The 22056-nt window shown below is 32.2% G+C and overlaps 2 protein-coding genes across 18 annotated transcripts; both read left to right on the top strand.

Annotated features, from left to right (window-relative positions):
• The first annotated feature begins 656 nt into the window (after window positions 1-656).
• LOC107934973 (disease resistance protein RUN1) lies at window positions 657-7434 on the top strand. Of its 2 annotated transcripts, none has more exons than XM_016867499.2 (9): window positions 657-1233; window positions 1314-1823; window positions 1913-3008; window positions 3269-3595; window positions 3978-4124; window positions 4411-4557; window positions 4841-4987; window positions 5267-6685; window positions 7142-7434. In XM_016867499.2, the coding sequence occupies exons 1-8, from the start codon at window positions 752-754 to the stop codon at window positions 6605-6607; spliced, it is 4197 nt and encodes a 1398-aa protein (XP_016722988.2). In that variant the 5' UTR covers window positions 657-751; the 3' UTR covers window positions 6608-6685; window positions 7142-7434. The 2 variants fall into 2 exon arrangements, with proteins under 2 accessions (XP_016722988.2, XP_016722987.2); XM_016867498.2 differs by having other exon boundaries at window positions 658-1233; window positions 7136-7434.
• Window positions 7435-11179: 3745 nt separating this feature from the next.
• Window positions 11180-20291, top strand: LOC107934935 (disease resistance protein RPV1). Of its 16 annotated transcripts, XR_005919928.1 has the most exons (14): window positions 11182-11766; window positions 11857-12940; window positions 13478-13792; window positions 14074-14220; window positions 14445-14591; window positions 14863-17238; window positions 17673-17846; window positions 17932-18004; window positions 18115-18200; window positions 18323-18462; window positions 18705-18842; window positions 18915-18983; window positions 19079-19141; window positions 19231-19848. XR_005919928.1 is itself a non-coding variant. In XM_041103643.1 (7 exons), exons 1-7 carry the CDS (start codon window positions 11297-11299, stop codon window positions 15281-15283), a joined length of 2499 nt encoding a protein of 832 aa, XP_040959577.1. In that variant the 5' UTR covers window positions 11181-11296; the 3' UTR covers window positions 15284-15524. The 16 variants fall into 16 exon arrangements, 1 of the variants encoding a protein (XP_040959577.1); XR_005919922.1 differs by adding an exon at window positions 19996-20291 and having other exon boundaries at window positions 17673-18004; window positions 18115-18462; window positions 19231-19424; XR_005919921.1 differs by having other exon boundaries at window positions 18115-18462.
• The last annotated feature ends 1765 nt before the right edge of the window (window positions 20292-22056 follow it).

Raw genomic sequence — 22056 nt, 5'->3', positions numbered from 1 at the left:
TATTTATATTTTTTGAATAGTCCGTTATAGTTTAATTTGGCTCGATTTGGTTCACAATTTTTTATATTAAGTTTTTGTTTTAATTTTTAAGGTTTATTTTGATAAAATGAGTTTTATTTTATGGCTTTTAAATATTATTTGATAATTTTTAAATTCATTTTTATTTTTTTAATTTTTAAATTACTTTCACTATTTTAAATATAAAATATATATTTTTATATCATAAAAATTAAAATTAATTATATATGAAATAAAAATAAAATTCGATTCAATTCAATTCGGTTTTCAGAAAATAACTGATTTTTTAGTGAAAAAATAAACAAACAAATAAAAATTACATCAAACTAAATTGATCAAAAGCACTCTTAACTTTTATCTTGATTTAGAAAATTTAAAACTATCACTAGAGACTTTATTATAAAACTGTAAACTTATCCTCTCATCTAAGCTCAATTAATCGCGATTTTTAAATTTATATTTTATTAATCGTTCAAATAAGAATCATTTTGGGTTTGATGGACCCACCATCAAAACACTCCCACTTTTGTCGGTAAAAGATAAAAAGGGGAATTGGTTATCTCTGGTGGTGTTGACTAAAAGATAATTGGCTAAGAAGTCTAAGGAAAACGCCTTCATTCTCTTTCCCATTTAATAAAAGGATACCAAAGATTATGCATATTTTACACTTTTTCTTCTTACAATAATACCACAACCCAACCAAATTTTCTCTCTTTTGCTTCAATACTCTTCCATGGCTTCTTCTTCTTCTTCTACTCTAATGAAGTATCATGTTTTCTTGAGCTTCAGAGGTGAAGACACGCGCCTTAATTTCACCACTCACTTACTTCAAGCTTTGAAAGGCGAGGGACTTGATGTTTTCTTCGATGAAGAAAAACTGGAAAGGGGGGAGCAGCTTTCAGATGCACTTTCTCGAGCAATTGCAGTCTCAAATATCTCAATCATCGTTTTGTCTGCAGACTATGCCTCTTCGAAATCATGCTTGCTTGAACTCTCTGACATCATGGAGCTCTATAGCGTCAAACAACAAATTGTTCTTCCCATCTTTTACCATGTTAACCCCTCCGATGTGGAGAATATTGATGGGAGTTTTAAGAAATCCTTTGATGATCATCAAACAAGGTGTTCAGTTGATAAAGTGAAACAATGGAAAACTGCTTTTGCTGAAGTCGGTAAATTAGAAGGGTGGCATATAGATGGAAGCATCTCGGATAGGTAACTATATTTGTCTCATCTCCTTATATTTGACTTATCTTCGTTTTGGATTTCATATATATACTTCAATTATTTGCTAGACCTGAAACCCAGTACATCAAGGATATTGTTGCGTATGTTTTGCAAAAGTTGATGAAGCATCAAGTTTTCTTAAGCTTAGGTGAAGACACACGCCTCAACTTTTCCAATCACCTAGTCAATGGTTTGGAAAAAGTAGGAATTAATGTCTTCCCCGATAACCAAACGCTGAAAAAAGGAGAGAAACTTCGATCAACATATTCTCGAGCAATTTCGGCCTCAAATCTCTCAATCCTCGTTTTATCTAAAGCCTATGCTTCTTCAGAATCATGCTTAGATCAACTTTCTGACATCATGGATCGCAAGCACAATCCCACTGACAAACATATTGTTCTTCCCGTCTTTTACCATGTTGATCCTTCCGATGTGCGAAATAGTGGTGGGCATTTTAAGACATCCTTCGAAGAGCATGAATCAAAGCAACCAGCTGAAAGAGTACAGCAATGGAAAACTGCTTTTGCAGAGGTCGGAAAATTAAAAGGGTGGCATATAGAAGGAGGCAAATTTGACAGGTAACTATATTTTTCTCATCTTGTTATTTTCAACTTATCTTTGTTTTAGATTTCATATTTACTTATTTACATTTTTTATTGTTTTCTAGACCTGAAACCGCGTACATTAAAGATGTTGTTGAATATGTTATAAAAAGGTTGACGAATATTGGGTTTGAAAGTGCTTCTGAAGAATTGGTTGGAATAGATGATCAGAAAAGGACGATTTTGAAGCTGATTAAGCAAAAAGACTGTCGTGTAATAGGACTTTGGGGAATGGGTGGTCAAGGCAAAACAACCCTTGCCGAGGCTGTATATAAAAAAATCTCTTTAGAGTTTGAAAGTTGTTGCTTTCTTCATAATGTTAGAGAGGAAATAGAAAAACAAGGGAAGAAATCCTTACGAAATGAACTTCTTTCGAAATTATTGAAATCAAATGTTGATATAGACACCCCCTCTATAGGATCCACTTTAACTCAACAGAGGCTCGACAATAAGAAAGTACTTGTTGTCCTTGATGATATTAGTGACCCAAACCAAATAGATTGTATGGGTGTTAAACATTTGGGCTCTGGAAGTAAAATCATTATAACATCTAGAGAGAAACAAGTGCTTAAGAGTGGAGGAGCTGACACAATACATGAGGTGAAGGCATTAAATAAGAATGATTCTCTTCAACTTTTTTCTACCTTTGCATTTAAGCAGTTGAATCCCGCAGTTGGTTTTCATGATCTATCATGCAAGTTTCTGGAGTACGCCCAAGGCAATCCACTTGCTCTTAGAGTTTTGGGTTGTAATTTATATGAAAGGACTATAAATGATTGGGAAAGTGAGATGGAGAAGCTAAGGGAATATTCCCACCCAGAAATTTTTGTGGTTTTGAAAAGTAGTTATGATAGGCTAGGTATGGTAGAGAAGAATATATTTCTTGACATTGCATGCTTCTTCAAAGGGGAACCCATAAAAAGAATAAAACATGTTCTAAGTTGTTATCGAGGGGTAGAGGATGGAATAAGCAAATTGGTCAGCAAGTGCCTAATCAATATCTCACCTTCATCTTCTACTCATAATGAAGATTTAATATCTATGCATGATATGCTTGAAGAGCTGGGAAAAGATATTATTCGCCAAAAATCTAAAACCCCTGGAAAGTGCAGGAGGCTATGGAGTCATGAACACATTAAACGAGTGCTCAAATATAATCAAGTAAGCATTACTTGTATTCATATTCTTTTATTTTTTTTAATATGCTTTAATGAGATACTACCATGTGGTTCAACATCACTATATAAATCTATACTGGACACATAATGACCGATGTGATCTTAAGTATAATGTAAAATCTGGTCAAGGTTTATGGCTTAGTTAAATACATTATGGGTTGATTTGGAAAAAAAACACTTTTAGAATGGAATATCCATAAATTTCTCCATGCTCATATTTGATAAATTGATTTTTGTTATCAGGGGACGGATCGAATTCAAGGAATGAAGTTAAACATGTCACATATGGATAAACTACTATTACGCCCTTTTGTTTTTGAAAACATGACTAATCTTAAATATATCATCTTCTATTCTCCTAAGAATTCAGAGTGTGGAAATGATAAGAAACTATATACAAATCAAGTTGATATTGTACCTCTTCCTGATGAGCTAAGGTATCTTCGATGGGATGATTATCCCTGTAAATCTTTATCATCAAGTTTTAATCCAGAAAACCTTGTAGTATTGAAATTACCACATGGAGACATGGAACAACTTTGGGATGGACATCATTGGGATGGACATCAGGTATGTATACTTTTATACTTTCTTCATTTGAATTTTTTTTTAAAGAAAAAGAATTTATAATTGATATAGCATTTAATTATATGATAACATATTTTTATTAAATTTTTTTAATATATATATATATTATTTTATTCTATTTTTTAAAAGAAGCAACATAATTTAATCTTCATGGTGGGTGTATTAATACACCCAAAACAGCAAATATAAATTTTTATTTTGATAGTCTTAAAATAAGTAAATGATGCTCTAAAGTAATGAAACTACTTTTGCTCTCATCGTGTGCAGGATCTTGTTAATTTTTTTTTCATTTTTTATTGCCGAAAGTAAGTAGATGATACTTAAAAGTGATATAATTATTTTTTTATATTTTTCTTTTGCACAGGACCTTGCTAATTTAAGGGAAATTGACGTTTCATATTGCAAGAATTTAAGGAAGATGCCTAGTCTTTCAGGAGCCATCAACCTTGAGCTCCTTCGTTGCATTGGCTGTGAAAGTTTGGTTGAACTTTGGAATGAAGATGATCATATAGTATGTGTACTTTCATACTTTTTCATTCAAGAATTTTTTAAGAAAAAAAATTATAATTTAGTGTATCAAATAATCATAAAGTTTTTAAAAAATAAATATGAAAGATTTTATATAAATTAGTGGCATCATTTGATCTATTAATTGTGAGTTAATTTTGACATCCAATACATCAAATATGAATTTTTATTTTTCTTAGTACTATAATTATTTATTTCCTTTTTCATTTCTTACAGCTTAAAGTAAGTAGTTAATGCTTAAAAGTAATACAAATATTGTTTCTATACAGGAGCTTGTTAATTTAAGGGAAATTTACGTTGCAGAATGCAATAATTTAAGGAAGATATGTAATCTTTCGAGAGCCATCAACCTTGAATCCCTTGATTGCACTGACTGTCAAAGTTTGGTTGAACTTGGGAATGAAGGTGATCGTACGGTATGCGTTTTCATACTTTTCTTCAAAAAATATGATTTATAATTTGATGTATCAAATATTCATATAATAACATTTTATTTAGTCTTTAAAAAATAAATATAAAATAATTTATTTTATTTAGATAAGTGACATCGTTTAATTTATTACTTGTGGGAGAATTTTCACGCCGGATACATTAAATATAAATTTTTATTTTTGTATAGTATTATAATTATTTCTTTCCTTTCCATTTTTTACTAAATAGTTGATGTTTAAAAGTAATACACTTATTTTTTCTATACAGGATTTCGTTAATTTAAGGCAAATTGACTTCAATGGGTGCGTGAGCTTAAGGAAAATACCTAATCTTTCAAGAGCCATCAACCTTGAATACCTTGATTGCTCTAACTGTAAAAGTTTGGTTGAACTTTGGAACGGAGATGATTGTATGGTATGTATTTTCATACTTTTTTTTGAAAAAAAAATATATTTTGATGTATAAATATTCATATGATAACATTTTATTTAAAGTTTTTAAAAAATAAATATAAAATATTTTATTTTATTTAGATGAGTGACATTGTTTGATTTATTAATTGTGGGTGAATTTTCACACCGATAAGTCAAATATAAATTTTTATTTTTTATAGTATTATAATTATTTATTTCCTTTTCATTTTTTACCAAGTAGCTGATGCTTGAAAGTAATACAGCTATTTTTTCTGTACAGGACCTTGATAATTTAACGGTAATTAACGTTTCAAATTGTAGTAATTTAAGAAAGATGCCTGATCTTTCAAGAGCCATCAACCTTGAATTCCTTGATTGCACTAACTGTAAAAGTCTGGTTGAACTTCCTTGCCTCGATCAGTTGGCATCTCTTAGTGGGTGGTGTCTTCATCTTAACGGATGTCATAGTCTCAAGAAGTTTCCTCAGGTCCCACGTCACTTTTGTTCTTTAGATTTGTCAGAAACCGAAATAGAAGAAGTGCCTGATTCAATCAAGGATGTCCACAAACTTGAAACTTTGTGGTTGGGGAAGTCAAAGGTAAAAAATGTATCCATCAATATTTTAAAGCTGGAATTCCTTCGTAAATTGGATCTTAGTGATTGCCCAATTGAAGAAGTGTCGTTGCCTTTCGATCCCCTATGTAATCTTCAGCACTTAAATATGAGTGGCTCAGCGGTCAAAAATGTATCGATCAAGTTGGAATCCCTTCGCAAACTGAATCTTAATGGTTGCCCAAAGGTCGAAGTACTCTCAGAGCTTCCACCGTATCTGAAAGTCTTTAGTGCAAATGACTGCACATCATTAGAAAAAGTATCCTTTGCAGATCAAAATTTATATCAGTTTGATTCTTTGGTTGATGAGTTTTGCAGAGATCATAACTTACTGATGCGATTCTGTAATTGCTTCAACTTGAATCAAGAGTCAACTAAAAACATTGAGGCAAATGCCATGCTCAAAATTGGTTCCCTAGCTAAGGAATGGGCAGCGACATATGGTAGGAAAGACTTTCGTGATAACCTTCGAAGTTTGATTTGCTGTTTCCCAGGAAACGAAATTTCAGCAAATAAGTTCAAGTATCGGAGCTTGAATTCTTCCTTAAGTTTGAAGATATCCAAAAATGGGGGTAGTGGGAGCAGATTTTTGGTTTTTGCTATCTGCCTTGTGGCTAACCTCGCTCACCGCCATGACGTTTTACTTCGATATATTGGTGAGTACCAACTTACAGCTGCCGGTGGCGGCAATGGTGGAGATGGTTGTGAAAATTTCAGAAGTGAGATATCTCACTTCAGTCTTCATGAGCCAGATAAGTACATGGATTATCACGTGTTCATTCTATCTAGCATCGACATGGTTATAGAAGACAAGAATTATGAGGAGGCATCATTCAAATTCTACGTCAGACTTCTGGATTTAGGAAGAGGAGGAGAAGAGTATATCAAGGTGGAGAGATGTGGTGTTCATGTATTTTACGTGGATAAAAAGAGTGATTCAGATGCTACTGAAAAGAGAGTTGCTGGGAACAATAGAAGCTCTAGCCATGATGGTGAAGAAGGGGATTGAGGACTTAAAAGATTGAAATAGTTTGTATTTCTTTCCATTTTTGGCTCTGCTTTTGAGGAGTTTCATCCAAATGCATAGGTAAGGGTTTCATTTTCATCTCATTTTTTTCATATTATCATACATTTTTCAATTTTTTCATTTCATTTTTCATATTGCCATAGTTTTGTTTTCCACCATTGTTAATAGTAAATTTTCAACTTATAAATTAATGACAGCAAATGAAGTGCTTTAATTAATTAAAACCGACCAGGATGAATCTAACTTGCTCTGCTTTATAAATTACTTGTGTTTTAGAAGGTGCTTTACCATACTGAAACCTTGTAGTTCTACATTGTAAATGTTAAAAGCATAATTTATGAACATAAAAATTGGAAATTTGTTCAAAAGTTTGTGATTGTTGCTTATTATTATTATTTTCTCATCTTCATTCCCCTCTTGCGTCTGTATTCTTAAAATTCAGATATTAAAATTCATGCTTAATTCTTATTGACAGCTGAGTTGTTATTGGTTGGTTTTTTTAATTCATAGGACCAGTGGTGGACTCGATTCAGCTTCATTGTTTAGTTTCCAGCATTGGTGTCATCTGGTATCTCAATCCTTGCTGCATTTTCCTTCAATGATATCTAGATCCATTAGAAAGATTGGTTATTTGTGCCACTGTTGAATTGGATCTTTAGCCATGTTAGTGGTTAAGATAGAATTATTTTTAAACTTGGGTGATCAAAGTGGAAACACATTAATAGTTTAATGATTACTTGTGTAGTTTAACCTAAAAATAATGATGGATCAAATTAGTTGGGATATTATAAGCATAAGTGCATTGTCAAGTTTACTTGGTAAACTATGCTTCACGTATATTTTTCTAAAAAAATATTTAGAAATGATAGGTACATAATTCTTAATTATCAAGATTCAACATTAGTGTAATCATCAAGCGTATTTAATTTTTGTTTTTTATAAAAAAACTTGATTCCAAGAAAAAATTTGATAAAAATTCAAAGTTTAGGTACACACAACATTTGTTTGAGAAATGGTGATTGGTGTGTAATATCAAAGTTAAGGTCTTCCAGTAGGACAAAATTGTGATGCAAATCATATATTTTTATGGACCGGAATGAAATTTCATTAGTTGGGTATGGTGATTAAATAGATATTATTGTCAAATCAGATGGGATTATTATAATTTAAGAGAATTGTCAAGTTTACTTGGTAAACCATCCTTTTAAAAGTGACGAAGAAACACAAATCTTAATTATCAAAATTCAGCATTATCTATCCCATATACGAAAATTATTTGATTAATTTATTTTTATTAATATGTATAATTGAATCAAAATCAAAAGTTTATATGTAGAATTATACAACTTAAATTTCATATATTATCGATTTCTTTTATTTATTAAAATTTAACATAAAAAAAGAATTTTATTCAAGAGTTGGGGTGAATTTCTGCCCGGAAATTATAGTTGACTCCTTGATTAATTTATATTCATATAACTGATTCAAACGAACGTAGCATTAAAATATAATATTTTGGGGGAAATGATCCAACCCAAATCCAAGAGTAGAAAAACAAATATGTCTTCGGTGGGATATTTTGGGGACATTTAGGAAGCATCCTAAATTTTATTGTGGTTGGATTATACGATAATTAGGAATTATTATCACATCAACAAAGTAATCCACTATCGACCCAAAAGAGAAAAGGAGTCATAACATCAAAATTATTGGGTAGTTGTTGAAGCATATCTTGATAAGAAATGAGTGCTTGATCAACATACAAGTGCATGACATTACTAACTCTTTTTTTGGTGCAAAAAATAGCCTAAATCCTAACCTAAGTAATTACAACGGAAATCTCAACTACTCTATCAAACCCAAATTCATCGAAGAACTCCTCTAGGATCCTAACAAATAGTTGTTCTTGTGAATTGCTTCCTGAAGTCATTTTAGCGAGACTATCTGCAAGTCTATTCCTCTCCCTTGGAATATGTGTGAAGTTCCACTGTTTAACAGTTTGTAAGTTCAAGTGAATTCATCTTACCAAAACTGATGGCGAACTTTCTAAGCAACTAGTCGGTATAGCTGTAATAATTTCCAAACTATACGAGTGGACCAAAATATTCTTATACCCCCGTTCCATAATAAGTGCCAAACCTTTAAGAATACTCCAAAGTTCAGCCTCAAAAGCTGAACATTAACTCCCCAAATAATGGTTATAACCAAGAATCTATTCTCCTCTTTCCCCACAGATGACCCCCTGAAGCAGCAAAGCCAGACTCCAACCTAACAACCCATCAGTATAAAGATGTACCCAATCCCCTGTCAAAGAACTATCGGAAGCCAAACTGAATTGCTAAGACGGATTACACTTATATGCTGCATTGTACTGTTTGGCCCAACTCACCGATACCTTAATAATATACAGGAAACTCAATGGTACCTGTACAATAGTAAACAAGAAGACCCGTATTTTTTTTTTCTATTGTTATGATGTTGAGAAATAAAGAAAAGATTTTCAATGAGATGGTACCAAGTTGCTGCCACACACTTAAAAGGAATGATAGACTTGACAGAAAACTTCAAGAGAATCACAATCAACAAATCTGCAGGAAGCCGGTCCCTAATTTGAATTCTATTTTGTCAAAAATTCTTGGCTCAAAATGATGAGAAATTAGATTGTCAAGCTTAATTGCTAATTCAATTCATTTTTAACCAGACATGACTATTGAAATTAGATTCTGTTTTTTTTTTTTTGTTATTGTTAGATGTCGATAATGACAAAAAAATAATAATTACAAAGCAATAAGAAAAGAAAAACAAAACATAGAGATTTTACTGGAAACCTTTTCAGGGAAAAATCATAGGCAGAAGAGGAAAAATTCACTAATGTTGAAAACTGTGTTGAAAACTGAATGATAGGAGAGAAATTTCGACTACATCTATTTAAACAATATTGAAAAATCATATTCTAATCAATGTAAAATAGAAGAAGCGTAGTTCTATGCGGATTCTACTTGTGCGACATGATCCGTACCCACAAATCCTCTTATCTTACCACTGTATTTTATTTCTTTAACAAGTGATAAAATTTAGGTGACAAAACAATTATTAAAAAAATATAAAAATGGAGTAAAATCAATTTGGTATGATTATATATAACTTTTCTACTATGAGCTTTTCCTTGTAAATAAAAGTGATACACGTAAGGGTTATGGTACTTGTAATGAATTATTATTTCCAAGAAATGAAATTTCTGTATGAATAATCTTTCTAAAATAATAACATACCTCGTAATTCAATTATGGATGTTGACTATAGAAGAAGATTAATTGAGGATAAACCACATGTTAGACAATTTGTGAATGCTTAATTTAGTAGAAAACTTTTGACAGACTAATTATACCTTTAAAAAGTAATTGTATGAACTAGCTAAGCGTGAGGCTTTATTTAGCTTCTAAATTCTCCAAAAATCCATGCTCTAACATATATTCTTCACTGTCCAAATTCAATATTCAAATTTTGAGGTTGAAAAATGCAAAACATTGTTTCACATGCTTGTTCTTGACATGTTTTGAACTCCAGGTAGGTGAAACAATAAATTGGGGTCTTATTTTAAGAAAAATTATAAAATGTAATACGATAAAAGCTGAAAAATTATTGAGGTCTTAGGAGATGAAACATTTATGGTGAAAAATTGAAAGTTCTAAACATTTAATTAATTTATTTTAGCCTACATTTTTTTCACATTAAAAGTTAAAAAAAAAATATTTTTTGAGCTCCTTTCAACCTTGAACCCTGAGCGGCTGCACTCAAACAACCGTAGGGCGAGCCTATATTGCTAATGAATTTAACATGGCAATTATGCAAATTCTCTAACTCAATCTCCAATCTAGTGACATGGAACAACTGTGGAATGAAAATGATAAAAAAAACATTTTGAGCATTGATATTGCTAGACATTATAAAGGATAAGAAAAGAGAAAAAATAGAAACAAAATAGAGAGAGAAATAATGTAAAAGAAAAAAATAACTAAAAAAATATTTTTTTATGTTTATACGATGTGACGATTTATTATTGGTAGAAATTTTTTATCAGATATAACATTTTGATGTAAAATAAGTAACAGGGAAATACGACTTTTGATAAAAAAAAAGAATTTAGATATTAACTTAGGAAAAAAAGTTGGATATTTTCACATTTTCAAAATAATTGATGTTTTAATTGGTAGTTGACAAGTTATTGGTTGGTCTTAATTGGTTAACTTAGCATGAGTATGTGATCTTCCTTATTAATAAAATTCCTGAAATTGATTGAGAAAAAAAAATAGAGAAGAATAATTGAGTACGCAACCTTCGGATTGTTTTTATATTTCTCTGTTTTTCTAAACCTTTCTTCTTGGAATCAAATGTACATTAAAAAAAGAGGAAGGGTAGTCAAGCAAGCAAACTAGACAATACTCTTTATATTTATAATAATCCCAACTAATTTAGTCAATAAAAAAACACATTATTTGCATCACAAATTTGTGACTTTGAGATTACAAACCAATCACCAAACCCCAGCATAACACAGTCAAGGCTTACTAACTATCACACAAGGGCTGAAATAACAAGGGTTGAAAGCATTTAGTAACTACTTGTAAACAAAGCGGTAAAATCAGTCCTAATTAAACCAACCACACTTTCATGGCTTCTTCTTCATCTTCTTGTTCAACGAAGCATCAAGTTTTCTTGAGCTTCAGAGGTGAGACCCGCTTTAACTTCACCGCTCATCTGCTCAAAGCTTTGAAAGACAAGGCACTGAATGTCTTCTTCGATGAAGATACACTGGAAATAGGGGAGCAACTTTCACCAGCACTTTCGCAAGGAATTGCAGCCTCAAATCTCTCAATCATCGTTTTATCTAAAGACTATGCTTCTTCGAAATCATGCTTAGCTGAAGTTTCTGACATCATGGACCGTAATCGCTCTGAAGGACATATTGTTCTTCCCATCTTTTACCATGTCGATCCTTCCAACGTGCGGAACCTTGGTGGGAGTTTCAAAACATCCTTTGAAGACCATGAATCAAAGAGGCCCACAGATGAAGTGAAACGATGGACAGATGCCTTCGCTAAGGTCGGGAAATTGAAAGGAATTCATATACAAGACAACAAGTAACTATATTTTTCTCATCTTCTTATATTTGACTTATCTTTGTTTTAGATTTCATATATAATTATACTTACTTTTTGATTCTCTGATAGATCTGAAACCGAGTATATCCAGGATATAGTTGATGATGTTACAAGAAAATTGATGAAAAGTGCGCCTAGAATCACTTCTGAAAAATTGGTCGGAATAGATGATCAAAAAAAGATGCTTTTGGGGTTGATTGAGCAAGCGGACATCCGTGTAATAGGATTTTGGGGAATGGGTGGTATTGGCAAAACTACCCTTGCTAATGCTGTATTTGAGGAAGTCTCTCCAAAGTTTGAATGTCGTTTGTTTCTTAAAGATGTTAGTGAGAAAATAAAAAAACAGGGGGATGAGTCTTTACGAAATGAACTTCTTTCCAAACTACTAGACGAAAAAGAAATTTGTATTGACACCCCTTCTATAAGCTACCCTTACCAAGACAGGCTGAATAATATAATAGTACTTCTTGTCCTTGATGATGTTAGTGACCCAGACCAAATAGATTTTATGGGTGTTAAATATTTTGGTCCTGGAAGTAAAATTATTGTAACATCTAGAGATAGACAAGTACTTAGAAATGGAAGAGCTAACCACATACATGAGGTAAAGAAGTTGAATAAGAACGATTCTCTTCAACTTTTTTCTACATTTGCATTTAAGTTGTTGAATCCTGTTGTTGATTTTCAAGATCTATCATGCAAGTTTGTAGAATATGCTCAAGGTAGTCCACTTGCTCTTAAAGTTTTGGGTTCTAATCTATATACAAAGTCTAAAAACGAGTGGGAGAGCGAAGTGGATAAACTAAAGCAATATGTCGAACCAAAAATTTCACAGATTTTGAAGAGTAGCTTAGATGGGTTGGGTGAGCTAGAGAAGAATATATTTCTTGACGTAGCATGCTTTTTTAAAGGGGAAAAAATGGATATTGTAGAAAAAATTCTAAGTAATTATTATATGGGTGCAATGTGTGGAATAAGAAACTTAGTCGACAAGTGCTTACTTGATAGTATAGATGGTTATCACATTTCTATGCATGATATGCTTGAAGAGATTGGCAAAGACATTGTTCGCCAAAAATGTAAAGAAAACCCGGGAAAGTGCAGCAGGTTATGGTTTCCTAAAGACGTGGATCAAGTGCTCAGATTTAATCAAGTAAGCGCAAATTGTATTTACATTATTTTTCGTTGTCTTTTTTAACAATCTCATTATAGGTACTGATCATATCTGCTCTTTTTGATACAATGGCTAAAATTACTTATAGCCCCTCTTCAACCATTACATAGGATGATAGTGCACTTTAGCGCACTTAAACTCCATGTCAATCGAGCTAAAACTCAATCCGCTTCCATTATTTTTTTATTTTTTTGTTATTTAATTAAAACTTATATTTGATATCTTGTAAATATATAAATTCAATTAATTATATATTTTAATATGTTAAAAGTTTAATTGTTTGTATTTACATTGTATGAAATGATAATCATTTTAATTATTATTTCAAAAAATAAAATATTTGTTTACTTAACATACAAATAATGACAAGTGTGTTAGGGTATAACATGGGATCTACTCAAGTGTTTATTGGGTTGGTTAAGTATTTAATGGGTTGCTTTTAAAAAAAGAAAAATAAAATTGAACACTTTTATATCTATACATACTGATACTTGATAAATTGTTTTTCATGATTAGGGGACTGTATCAATTGAAGGAATAAAGTTAGACATGTCTCAAATTGATAAGCTGCAGTTATGTCCATCTGTTTTTGAGAACATGTTTAATCTTAGATATATTTACTTCTATAAACCTGAGATTGAGAAAGAGGATTGGAACCCGAAGCTACTTGCAAACCAAGTTGATAGTGTATCTCTTCCTAATAAGCTAAGGTATCTTTGTTGGGATTATTTCCCCTTCAAATCTTTATCAAGTTTTAATTCAAAGAATCTTATCGTGTTGAAATTACGAGATGGCAAGATGGAAAAACTTTGGAATGAAGATGATCATATGGTACGTGCTTTTATATTTCTTCATCTAAATTTTTTTATGGAAAAACAATTTATAATTTGATATATCAAATAATCATATGATGACATCTTATTTAAAGTTCTTTAAAAATAAACATGAAATATTTTTTAGTTTATATAAAAAAAAGTGACATCATTTAATCTATTAATTGTGGGTGAATTTTCACATTGAATACATCAAATATAAATTTTTATTATCTTAGTATTATAAATATTTATTTTCTTTTCATTTCATAAAAGTAATACAAATATTATTCTATACAGGACCTTGTTAATTTGAGGGAAATTAACGTTTCAAATTGCAAAAATTTAAGGAAGATACCTAATCTTTCAGGAGCCATCAACCTTGAACTCCTTCATTGCTCTAACTGTGAAAGTTTGGTTCAATTTTGGGACGAAAATAATCTTATGGTATGTGCTTTTATACCTTCTTTGAAGAAAAAAGGATTTATATAATTTGATGTATGAAATATTCATACGAAGACATTTTATTTAAATTTTTTTAAAAATAAATATAAAATATTTTCTTTTCTTTTTCTTAGTATTATAATTATTTTTTTCATTTTTCAATTTTTATTGCCTAAAGTAAGTAGATGATGCTTAAAAGTAATATAATTATTCTTTCTTTTGCACAGGACCTTGTTAATTTAAGGGAAATTAACGTTTCAAATTGCAAGAATTTAAGGAAGATGCCTAATCTTTCAGGAGCCATCAACCTTGAACTCCTTAATTGCTTTAAATGTAGAAGTTTGGTTCAACTTGGGAATGAAGATGATCATATGGTATGTACTTTCATACTTTCTTTGAACAAAAAAAAAATTATAATTTGATGTATCAAATATTCTTATGGTATCTTATTTAATTTTTTTAAAAATAAATATAAAAATATTTTATTTTATTTAAATAAGTGACATTATTTGATCTATTAATTGTAATACATCATATGCAAATTTTTATTTTTCTTAGTATTATAATTTATTTCATTTTCATTTTTTTACTACCTAAAGTAAGTAGATGATGCTTAAAAGTAATATAGTTATTTTTTCTGCACAGGATCTTGTTAATTTAAGGAAAATTGACATTTCATATTGTGAGAATTTAAGGAAGATTCCTAGTTTATTAGGAGCCATCAACCTTGAATTCCTTGGTTGCTATAAATGTGAAAGTTTGGTTGAACTTCCTTGCCTCAATCATTTGGCATCTCTTCATCAGTATAATCTTCGCCTTAACGGATGTTATAGTCTCAAGAAGTTTCCTCAGGTCCCAAGTCACTTTTGTCGTTTGAATTTATCAAGCACAAAAATAAAAGAAGTGCCCGATTCAATTGAGCTTCTCCACAAACTACAGAGATTGTCATTGCGCAAGTCAAAGGTAAAAAATGTATCGATCAATATTTCAAAGTTGGAATTCCTTCATCAATTGGATCTTAGTGATTGCCCAATGATCAAATTTCCAGAAATCCCAAGAAGCTTAACAGAATTAAACTTATCTGGCACTCAAATTGAAGAAGTGTCCTTGCCTTTCGACTCCCTATATAATCTTCGGAATTTAAATATGAGGAGCTCAAGGGTAAAAAACGTATCGATCAAGTTGGAATCCCTTCGTCAATTGGATCTTAGTGATTGCCCAATGATTCAATTTCCCGAAATCCCAGGAAGCTTAACAGAATTAAACTTATCTGGAACTCAAATTGAAGAAGTGTCCTTGCCTTTCGACTCCCTATGTAATCTTCGGAATTTAAATATGAGGAGCTCAAGGGTAAAAAACGTATCGATCAAGTTGGAATCCCTTCGTCAATTGGACCTTAGTGATTGCCCAATGATTCAATTTCCAGAAATCCCCGGAAGCTTAACAGAATTAAACTTATCTGGCACTCAAATTGAAAAAGTGTCCTTGCCTTTCGACTCCCTATGTAATCTTCGGAATTTAAATATGAGGGGCTCAAAGGTAAAAGATGTATCGATCAAGTTGGAATCCCTTCGTAAACTGAATCTTAGTAAGTGCCCAATGATCAAATTTCCAGAAATCCCAAGAAGCTTAATAGAATTAAACTTATCTGGCACTCAAATTGAAGAAGTGTCATTGCCTTCGGACTCACTATGTAATCTTCAGGACTTAGATATGAGTGGCTCTGCAGTCAAAACTGTATCGATCAAGTTGGAATCTCTTCGTTATCTGGATCTTAGTGGTTGCCCAATGGTCGAATTTCCAGAATTTCCAAGAATTCCATGGGACTCTAATCCAAGAAGTATCCTCTTCTTTCCAAACTTTGGGTCTAGGAAGCATGAACACGGCTCATCCCTCCTCCCGGTATCGAAGGTGTGTCCGAAAAGGACACTCGTCAGACACACCTGGATATGTAGGGGACATGCTGGAATATGTCAAAAAAAAAAATGAGATCGGACCGGTCACGACACGGGTGTCTAAAAACAGACACGTTAGAGAAGCAGGAAAAGTAGATGATCGTGTCTGTATCGGTCCGTATTGCGTGCCTGTGTGCATGCATCATAGCTTTGGGTTACCTGGAGGACATAAGTGGAACAAGGGTAAAAGGTGTGCCCTCACCAAGCTTGAGGCCTACAACCCCTAGGGATATGTGGATGGATGGTTGCAAGAGCCTCAATTTACTCTCAGAGCTTCCACCATATCTGCAATACTGGGGTGTACTTGATTGCATATCATTAGAAAAAGTATCCTTTGCATGTCAAAATTTATATCAATTTGATGATGATAATGATGATGATGTGTTTCGCATGCTATTCTGTAATTTCTTCAACTTGAATCAAGAGTCAATTGATAATATTGAGGCAGCGAGATCTGATTGGAAATACTATGCTGATAAAGTTCCAAGTTTGATTTGTTGTTTCCCAGGAAAAAAAACTTCAGCAAATAAGTTCAAGTTTTAGAGCATGAATTCTTCCTTATGTTTTAAGATGGCCCCGAATGGGGGTAGTGGCAATAGATTTTTGGTTTTTGCTATCTGCGTTGTGGTTGATCTCACTCACTGCGTTTGGCTTGGAACTCTTGCATATATTTGTGAGTACCAACTTAGAGCCTCCGGTGGTGGCAATGGTGGTGGTGTTTGTGAAAAGTTCAGAAGTATGATACTTTTGATGGATAATCCTGAGCCAAAGAAGTACATGGTTATGAGGAGGCAACATTTGAATTCTGTATCAGACATTGCGAAGACCTTGAAGGAGTTGACTATATTAAGGTGGAGAGATGTGGTGTTCATGTATTTTACATGGATGCAAAGAGTGATACAGATGCTACTGAAAGGAGACTTGCTGGGAACAAAAGAAGCTTTAGCCATGATGGTGAAGAAGGGGATGGAGGACTTTGAAGATTGAAATAGTTTGTATTTCTTTCCATCTTTGGCTCTGCTTTTGAGGAGTTTCAACTTCTCAATTATGTCATCCAAATGCATAGGTAGGGGTTTCATTTTCATCTCTTTTTTTCATATTATCATACATTTTTCAGTTTTTTTATTCCATTTTTCATTTTGCCATACTTTTGTTTCCACAATTGTTAATAGTAAATTTTCAGCTTATAAATTAATGACAGCAAATGAAGTGCTTTAATTAATTAAAACCGACCAGGATGAATCTAACTTGCTCTGCTTTATAAATTACTTGTATTTTAGAAGGTGCTTTACCCTATTGAAACCTTCGAGTTCTACATTGTTAATATTAAAAGCATAATTTATGAACATAAAAATTGGAAATTTGTTCAAAAGTTTGTGATTGTTGCTTATTATTATTATTTTCTCATCTTCATTCCCCTGTTGTGTCTGTGTTCTTAAAATTCATACTTAATACTTATTGACAGTTGACTTGTTATTGGTTGGATTTTTTAATTCATAGGACCAGTGGTGAACTCGATTCAGCTTCATTGTTTAGTTTCCAGCATTGGTGTCATCTGGTATGTCAATACTTGCTGAATTTTCCTTCAATGGTATCTAGATTCATTAGAAAGATTGGTTATTTGTGCCACTGCTGAATTAGAGCTTCAGCCATATAAGGAGGAGCACCTAAACTGTAAGAGCTTCAATTTGTTTTGCTGAATGTTTACTTTATACAAGTGTTTGAACTGATATTTGGTGACAATGCAAGTTGTCAACAGATATGTGAACACAACTTCAAAGTAATCTTTTGAGGCCCTTTCTGGGTTCTGGCAATTCAGTCTTAGTGAAGAAGTAAGTTACCTTTGACTTTGACTTATTATCATGATTTTAGTTTCTTATAATGATTTTCAGCATCCTGACCATTTTTTCCCATATTTATCAATGGGATTATATAAATCCAGAATTTGCAAGAGATCGCAAAACTTGTGGGATGAACACGTGGATCTAGATGCAACCTTCGGCAGTTTTCATTCTCAAGCTAGATTGGGTTAGTTCCATGGTAGAGCCATTGGAGTTGATAGCTTCTTACCTTGGATTTTGATTGTCATATCAGTTTGGGTTGAAATTTCTTTGTATGTTACTGCCTCTCATGTTGTTTGAGCATTGCAGTGAAGAGATATTAAGAGTCATACTTGAATTCTTTTTGGCAATGGACTTGTTCTTGGTTGGTTTTGATTCATAGGATCGGTGGTGGACATCATTCAGCTTAAATTATTTAGGTTCTACCATTGGTGCTCAAGCAATGGGCAGTAAGTAGAGATTTAATCATATTGTATCTCAATACTATCTGCATTCTACTTCAATGATTCATTCACCCATTGATTTATGTTTCATATTTCCTTGAAACGTTAGTAAATATATATAAATATGTTTTCAGTTCATGATTTCTGATTTATATTCATGTTAGCTAAGGTGAATCTACCAACTATTCCCTATATATAATCTATTTGCTATGTTTTATTATTTTGAATTTTATGACTGTGATCTGTAGATTCCATAAAACTTGGATGAAAGTCAAGCCGGACAGAGGTTCAATACTCTACTGGAATTGAAGTTGCAGATTATGGGTGGTTTTGATATCTTCTTTCTCACCAACAAATGAAGTTCCCACAAAATTACTGGTGTTAAGGTGAAGGTTGTGAATCAATGCAAAATCCACATTTATTGATGTGCCATTAATTTTGAATTTGGCAATGTGAAGGGAATAAAGATGGGAATGATGGATGTAAGGAAAGCAGATGAGGGAATAAATGACAGATGTTTGTAAGAAGTAAGCTTTTAAGATGTTGAATTTCTTCTACTGAATGATTTCTTTATATTGTGGTTGAACTGAGATATTGAAGCTGTACTGCAACTTGTCAACAGAGTGTATCCCGTCCAGCTTTGCTTTCTGGATTTTGGCCCTTGAGAGGAAGCATATGATCTTGGGTAAATCACTTTTGACTCATTCTGATTATTGGTATCCTCATGGCTTTCTGTTCCCCTGATTTATCAATGGATTAAATAAATGCATGCAGAATTTGGCAGAGATGCTCTTATCTCAAAACTCGTTGACTGAAGACATGGAGCGTGGATGTTATTTTCAATGCCAACCCTATCACAGTGTTCATTCTCAAGCTAGATTGATGTTTACCCCACAGAGGAACCCAACATAAACAGTTGGAAAAAAAATCCAAATGATTTTGGTTTAGTTGGAACTTCAAAGTGAAGGGTAGGTTTCATGGTACAACCATTTTGTCAAGCATAGCTGTCAAATATCTGGTAGATATGTACTTTCCTAAGAATAGGTTGCTGTATTTTAAGGATATGATTAGATGCTTTCCTTTGTTGTATTTTAGGATGTGATTAGGGATTTGATTTGCTGTGATTAAACAAAACATTTGACTTGATTGCTACGTCAGTTTGGGCTAAAACTTGAAGCTATTTTCTCTGTGTATTTAAGATTATCAGAGATTGAACTTCAACTTTTGTAATTAAAATTCCAGAGTTTTACTCTGTTATGGAATTGGTTTGTACATTCGTTTTGATGGGATGATATCCAACAAGTTCAAGATTCGAAGCTTAGTAATTAAAATCACTTTCTGTAATCCTAAACTATGATCTTACCATAATAAAAAAAACACAAATTATACTTCTCTGATTATTTTTTATTGCAGTATTTACAGAAATTTGTAGGTGCTTATTTTAGCTGAACTTGTTATGCGGTTGTAGTGTGGTGTTTGTGTCTTGAAACGAACAATGCAATTTTCTGCATACGGTGACTCTTTGTGGTGAATTTGCAGTCACTGTTTCCAAAGAATGATGTGAAGCGCGTGCCAGAATTGCAGTGGTCGTAAAACGTGATTGTGATTCGAGCTATTACACTGCGTCTGAAGCTTTGGACTAGAGCATGACAGGTTCATTATGTATCAATTGCATTAACCACGGATTTTTTGGGGGACGTAGTCAAGTTAATCGATCAATCCTTCAGGCGAAAGATATCGATTTTCGTAAATGTCTTGCTAAGGCATATCAGCCAAGAACGGGGAGGATTGGATTTTATGTTCATGGCATGGTGGCTATTGGCATTATAAATTATGTTGTCTTGTTTTTTTTTTTTTTTTTTTATGTGTTGCTTGTAAGCTGCAACTCAAGTTAGCAGTTGAGGCCATTGGGGCTTTATTGTAAGCTGCAACTCAAGTTAGCTTTCAGTATTGCAAGTCAATTATTTGAATTGAAGGTAACAAATTTTAACTTGCTTTACCATACCCACATTTTTTCTTTAAGAGCAAGTACAAGAACAATGATTTAACTATTAAATTCATTCTATTTTTTTACCTAACTATTAACTTTTTTTTATTTAGTGATTCAATTTTTTTAAATTAAATATTTAATTTTGTTATTTAATATCATTAATTTAGTAACGGAAATTTAAGGTGGGCATTTTCTCAGCCCAATAACACAATAATAAATTTAGCCCTCCTTATGCAATTTGCATATTGTATCAATTTTATTCTAAACTTAAAAAAATTCAACAAATTTAGTCCGATCAAAAAGTCTTCCAATTGAAAATTAATTTACAGCAAGTGGATCATTTTACTTGTGGGCAGAATAGTTGACGGTTCAAATTATGAATTGGTGAATTTCTTATTTATAGACAGAATGGTGTGGATCATAGTAATCAAGCAGCTAATTAGACCAAGCTTTTGTTGCCTGATCATTTTATTAGCTTTCATCTACAAGAAATTTTAGTAAAGCAGAGACAATGAGAGGAACATATATGTTGATTTGGATTCTGATCATCTGCCTCTCCCAAGTAGCAGTGCAGAGCCAATACTATTCGAAGAGCCTACCATATCATCCCAAGCCAGTTAAGGTCACCAATCTTCACTTCTTTTTACACGAAACTCTCGGCAGTGAAAACCCAACAGCAGTGGTGATAGCCCAAGCTAACATCCCAAGCGGCGACAATAATTCATCAGTGCCATTTGCTACCCTATATGCCCTTGATGATCCCCTCAAGAGGAGAAATTCAGTAATGTTGAAAACTGAATGATAGGAGAGAAATTTCGACTACATCTATTTAAACAATATTGAAAAATCATATTCTAATCAATGTAAAATAGAAGAAGCGTAGTTCTATGCGGATTCTACTTGTGCGACATGATCCGTACCCACAAATCCTCTTATCTTACCACTGTATTTTATTTCTTTAACAAGTGATAAAATTTAGGTGACAAAACAATTATTAAAAAAAATATAAAAATGGAGTAAAATCAATTTGGTATGATTATATATAACTTTTCTACTATGAGCTTTTCCTTGTAAATAAAAGTGATACACGTAAGGGTTATGGTACTTGTAATGAATTATTATTTCCAAGAAATGAAATTTCTGTATGAATAATCTTTCTAAAATAATAACATACCTCGTAATTCAATTATGGATGTTGACTATAGAAGAAGATTAATTGAGGATAAACCACATGTTAGACAATTTGTGAATGCTTAATTTAGTAGAAAACTTTTTTGACTGCAGACTTATACCTTTAGAAAGTAGTTGTATGAACTAGCTAAGCGTGAGGCTCTATTTAGCTTCTAAATTCTCCAAAAATCGAGAATCGCATTATTTCATGCTCTAACATATATTCTTCACACTCCAAATTCAATATTCAAATATTTGAGGCTGAAAAATGCAAAACATTGTTTCACATGCTTGTTCTTGAAATGTTTTGAATTCAAGGTGAAATAATAAATTAGGTCTATTTTAAGAAAAATTATAAAATGTAATACAATAAAAGTTGAAAAATTATTGGGACTTTAGGAGATGAAATATTTATGGTGAAAAATTGAAAGCCCTAAACA

The sequence above is a fragment of the Gossypium hirsutum genome, chromosome D10 (assembly GCF_007990345.1).
Source record: "Gossypium hirsutum isolate 1008001.06 chromosome D10, Gossypium_hirsutum_v2.1, whole genome shotgun sequence".
Taxonomy (NCBI): Eukaryota; Viridiplantae; Streptophyta; class Magnoliopsida; order Malvales; family Malvaceae; genus Gossypium; species Gossypium hirsutum.
Note: the sequence above shows the minus strand (reverse complement) of the source record. Positions and strands in the feature narration are given on the sequence as shown.

Coding starts and splice junctions, on each gene's coding strand:
- LOC107934935 (XM_041103643.1), top strand. CDS start 11,297: ATGGCTTCTTCTTCATCTTCTTGTTCAACGAAGCATCAAGTTTTCTTG. Junction 11,767..11,856: donor ATTCATATACAAGACAACAA/GTAACTATATTT, acceptor ATTCTCTGATAG/ATCTGAAACCGAGTATATCC. Junction 12,941..13,477: donor AAGTGCTCAGATTTAATCAA/GTAAGCGCAAAT, acceptor TTTCATGATTAG/GGGACTGTATCAATTGAAGG.
- LOC107934973 (XM_016867499.2), top strand. CDS start 752: ATGGCTTCTTCTTCTTCTTCTACTCTAATGAAGTATCATGTTTTCTTG. Junction 3,009..3,268: donor GAGTGCTCAAATATAATCAA/GTAAGCATTACT, acceptor TTTTGTTATCAG/GGGACGGATCGAATTCAAGG. Junction 4,558..4,840: donor GGAATGAAGGTGATCGTACG/GTATGCGTTTTC, acceptor TTTTCTATACAG/GATTTCGTTAATTTAAGGCA.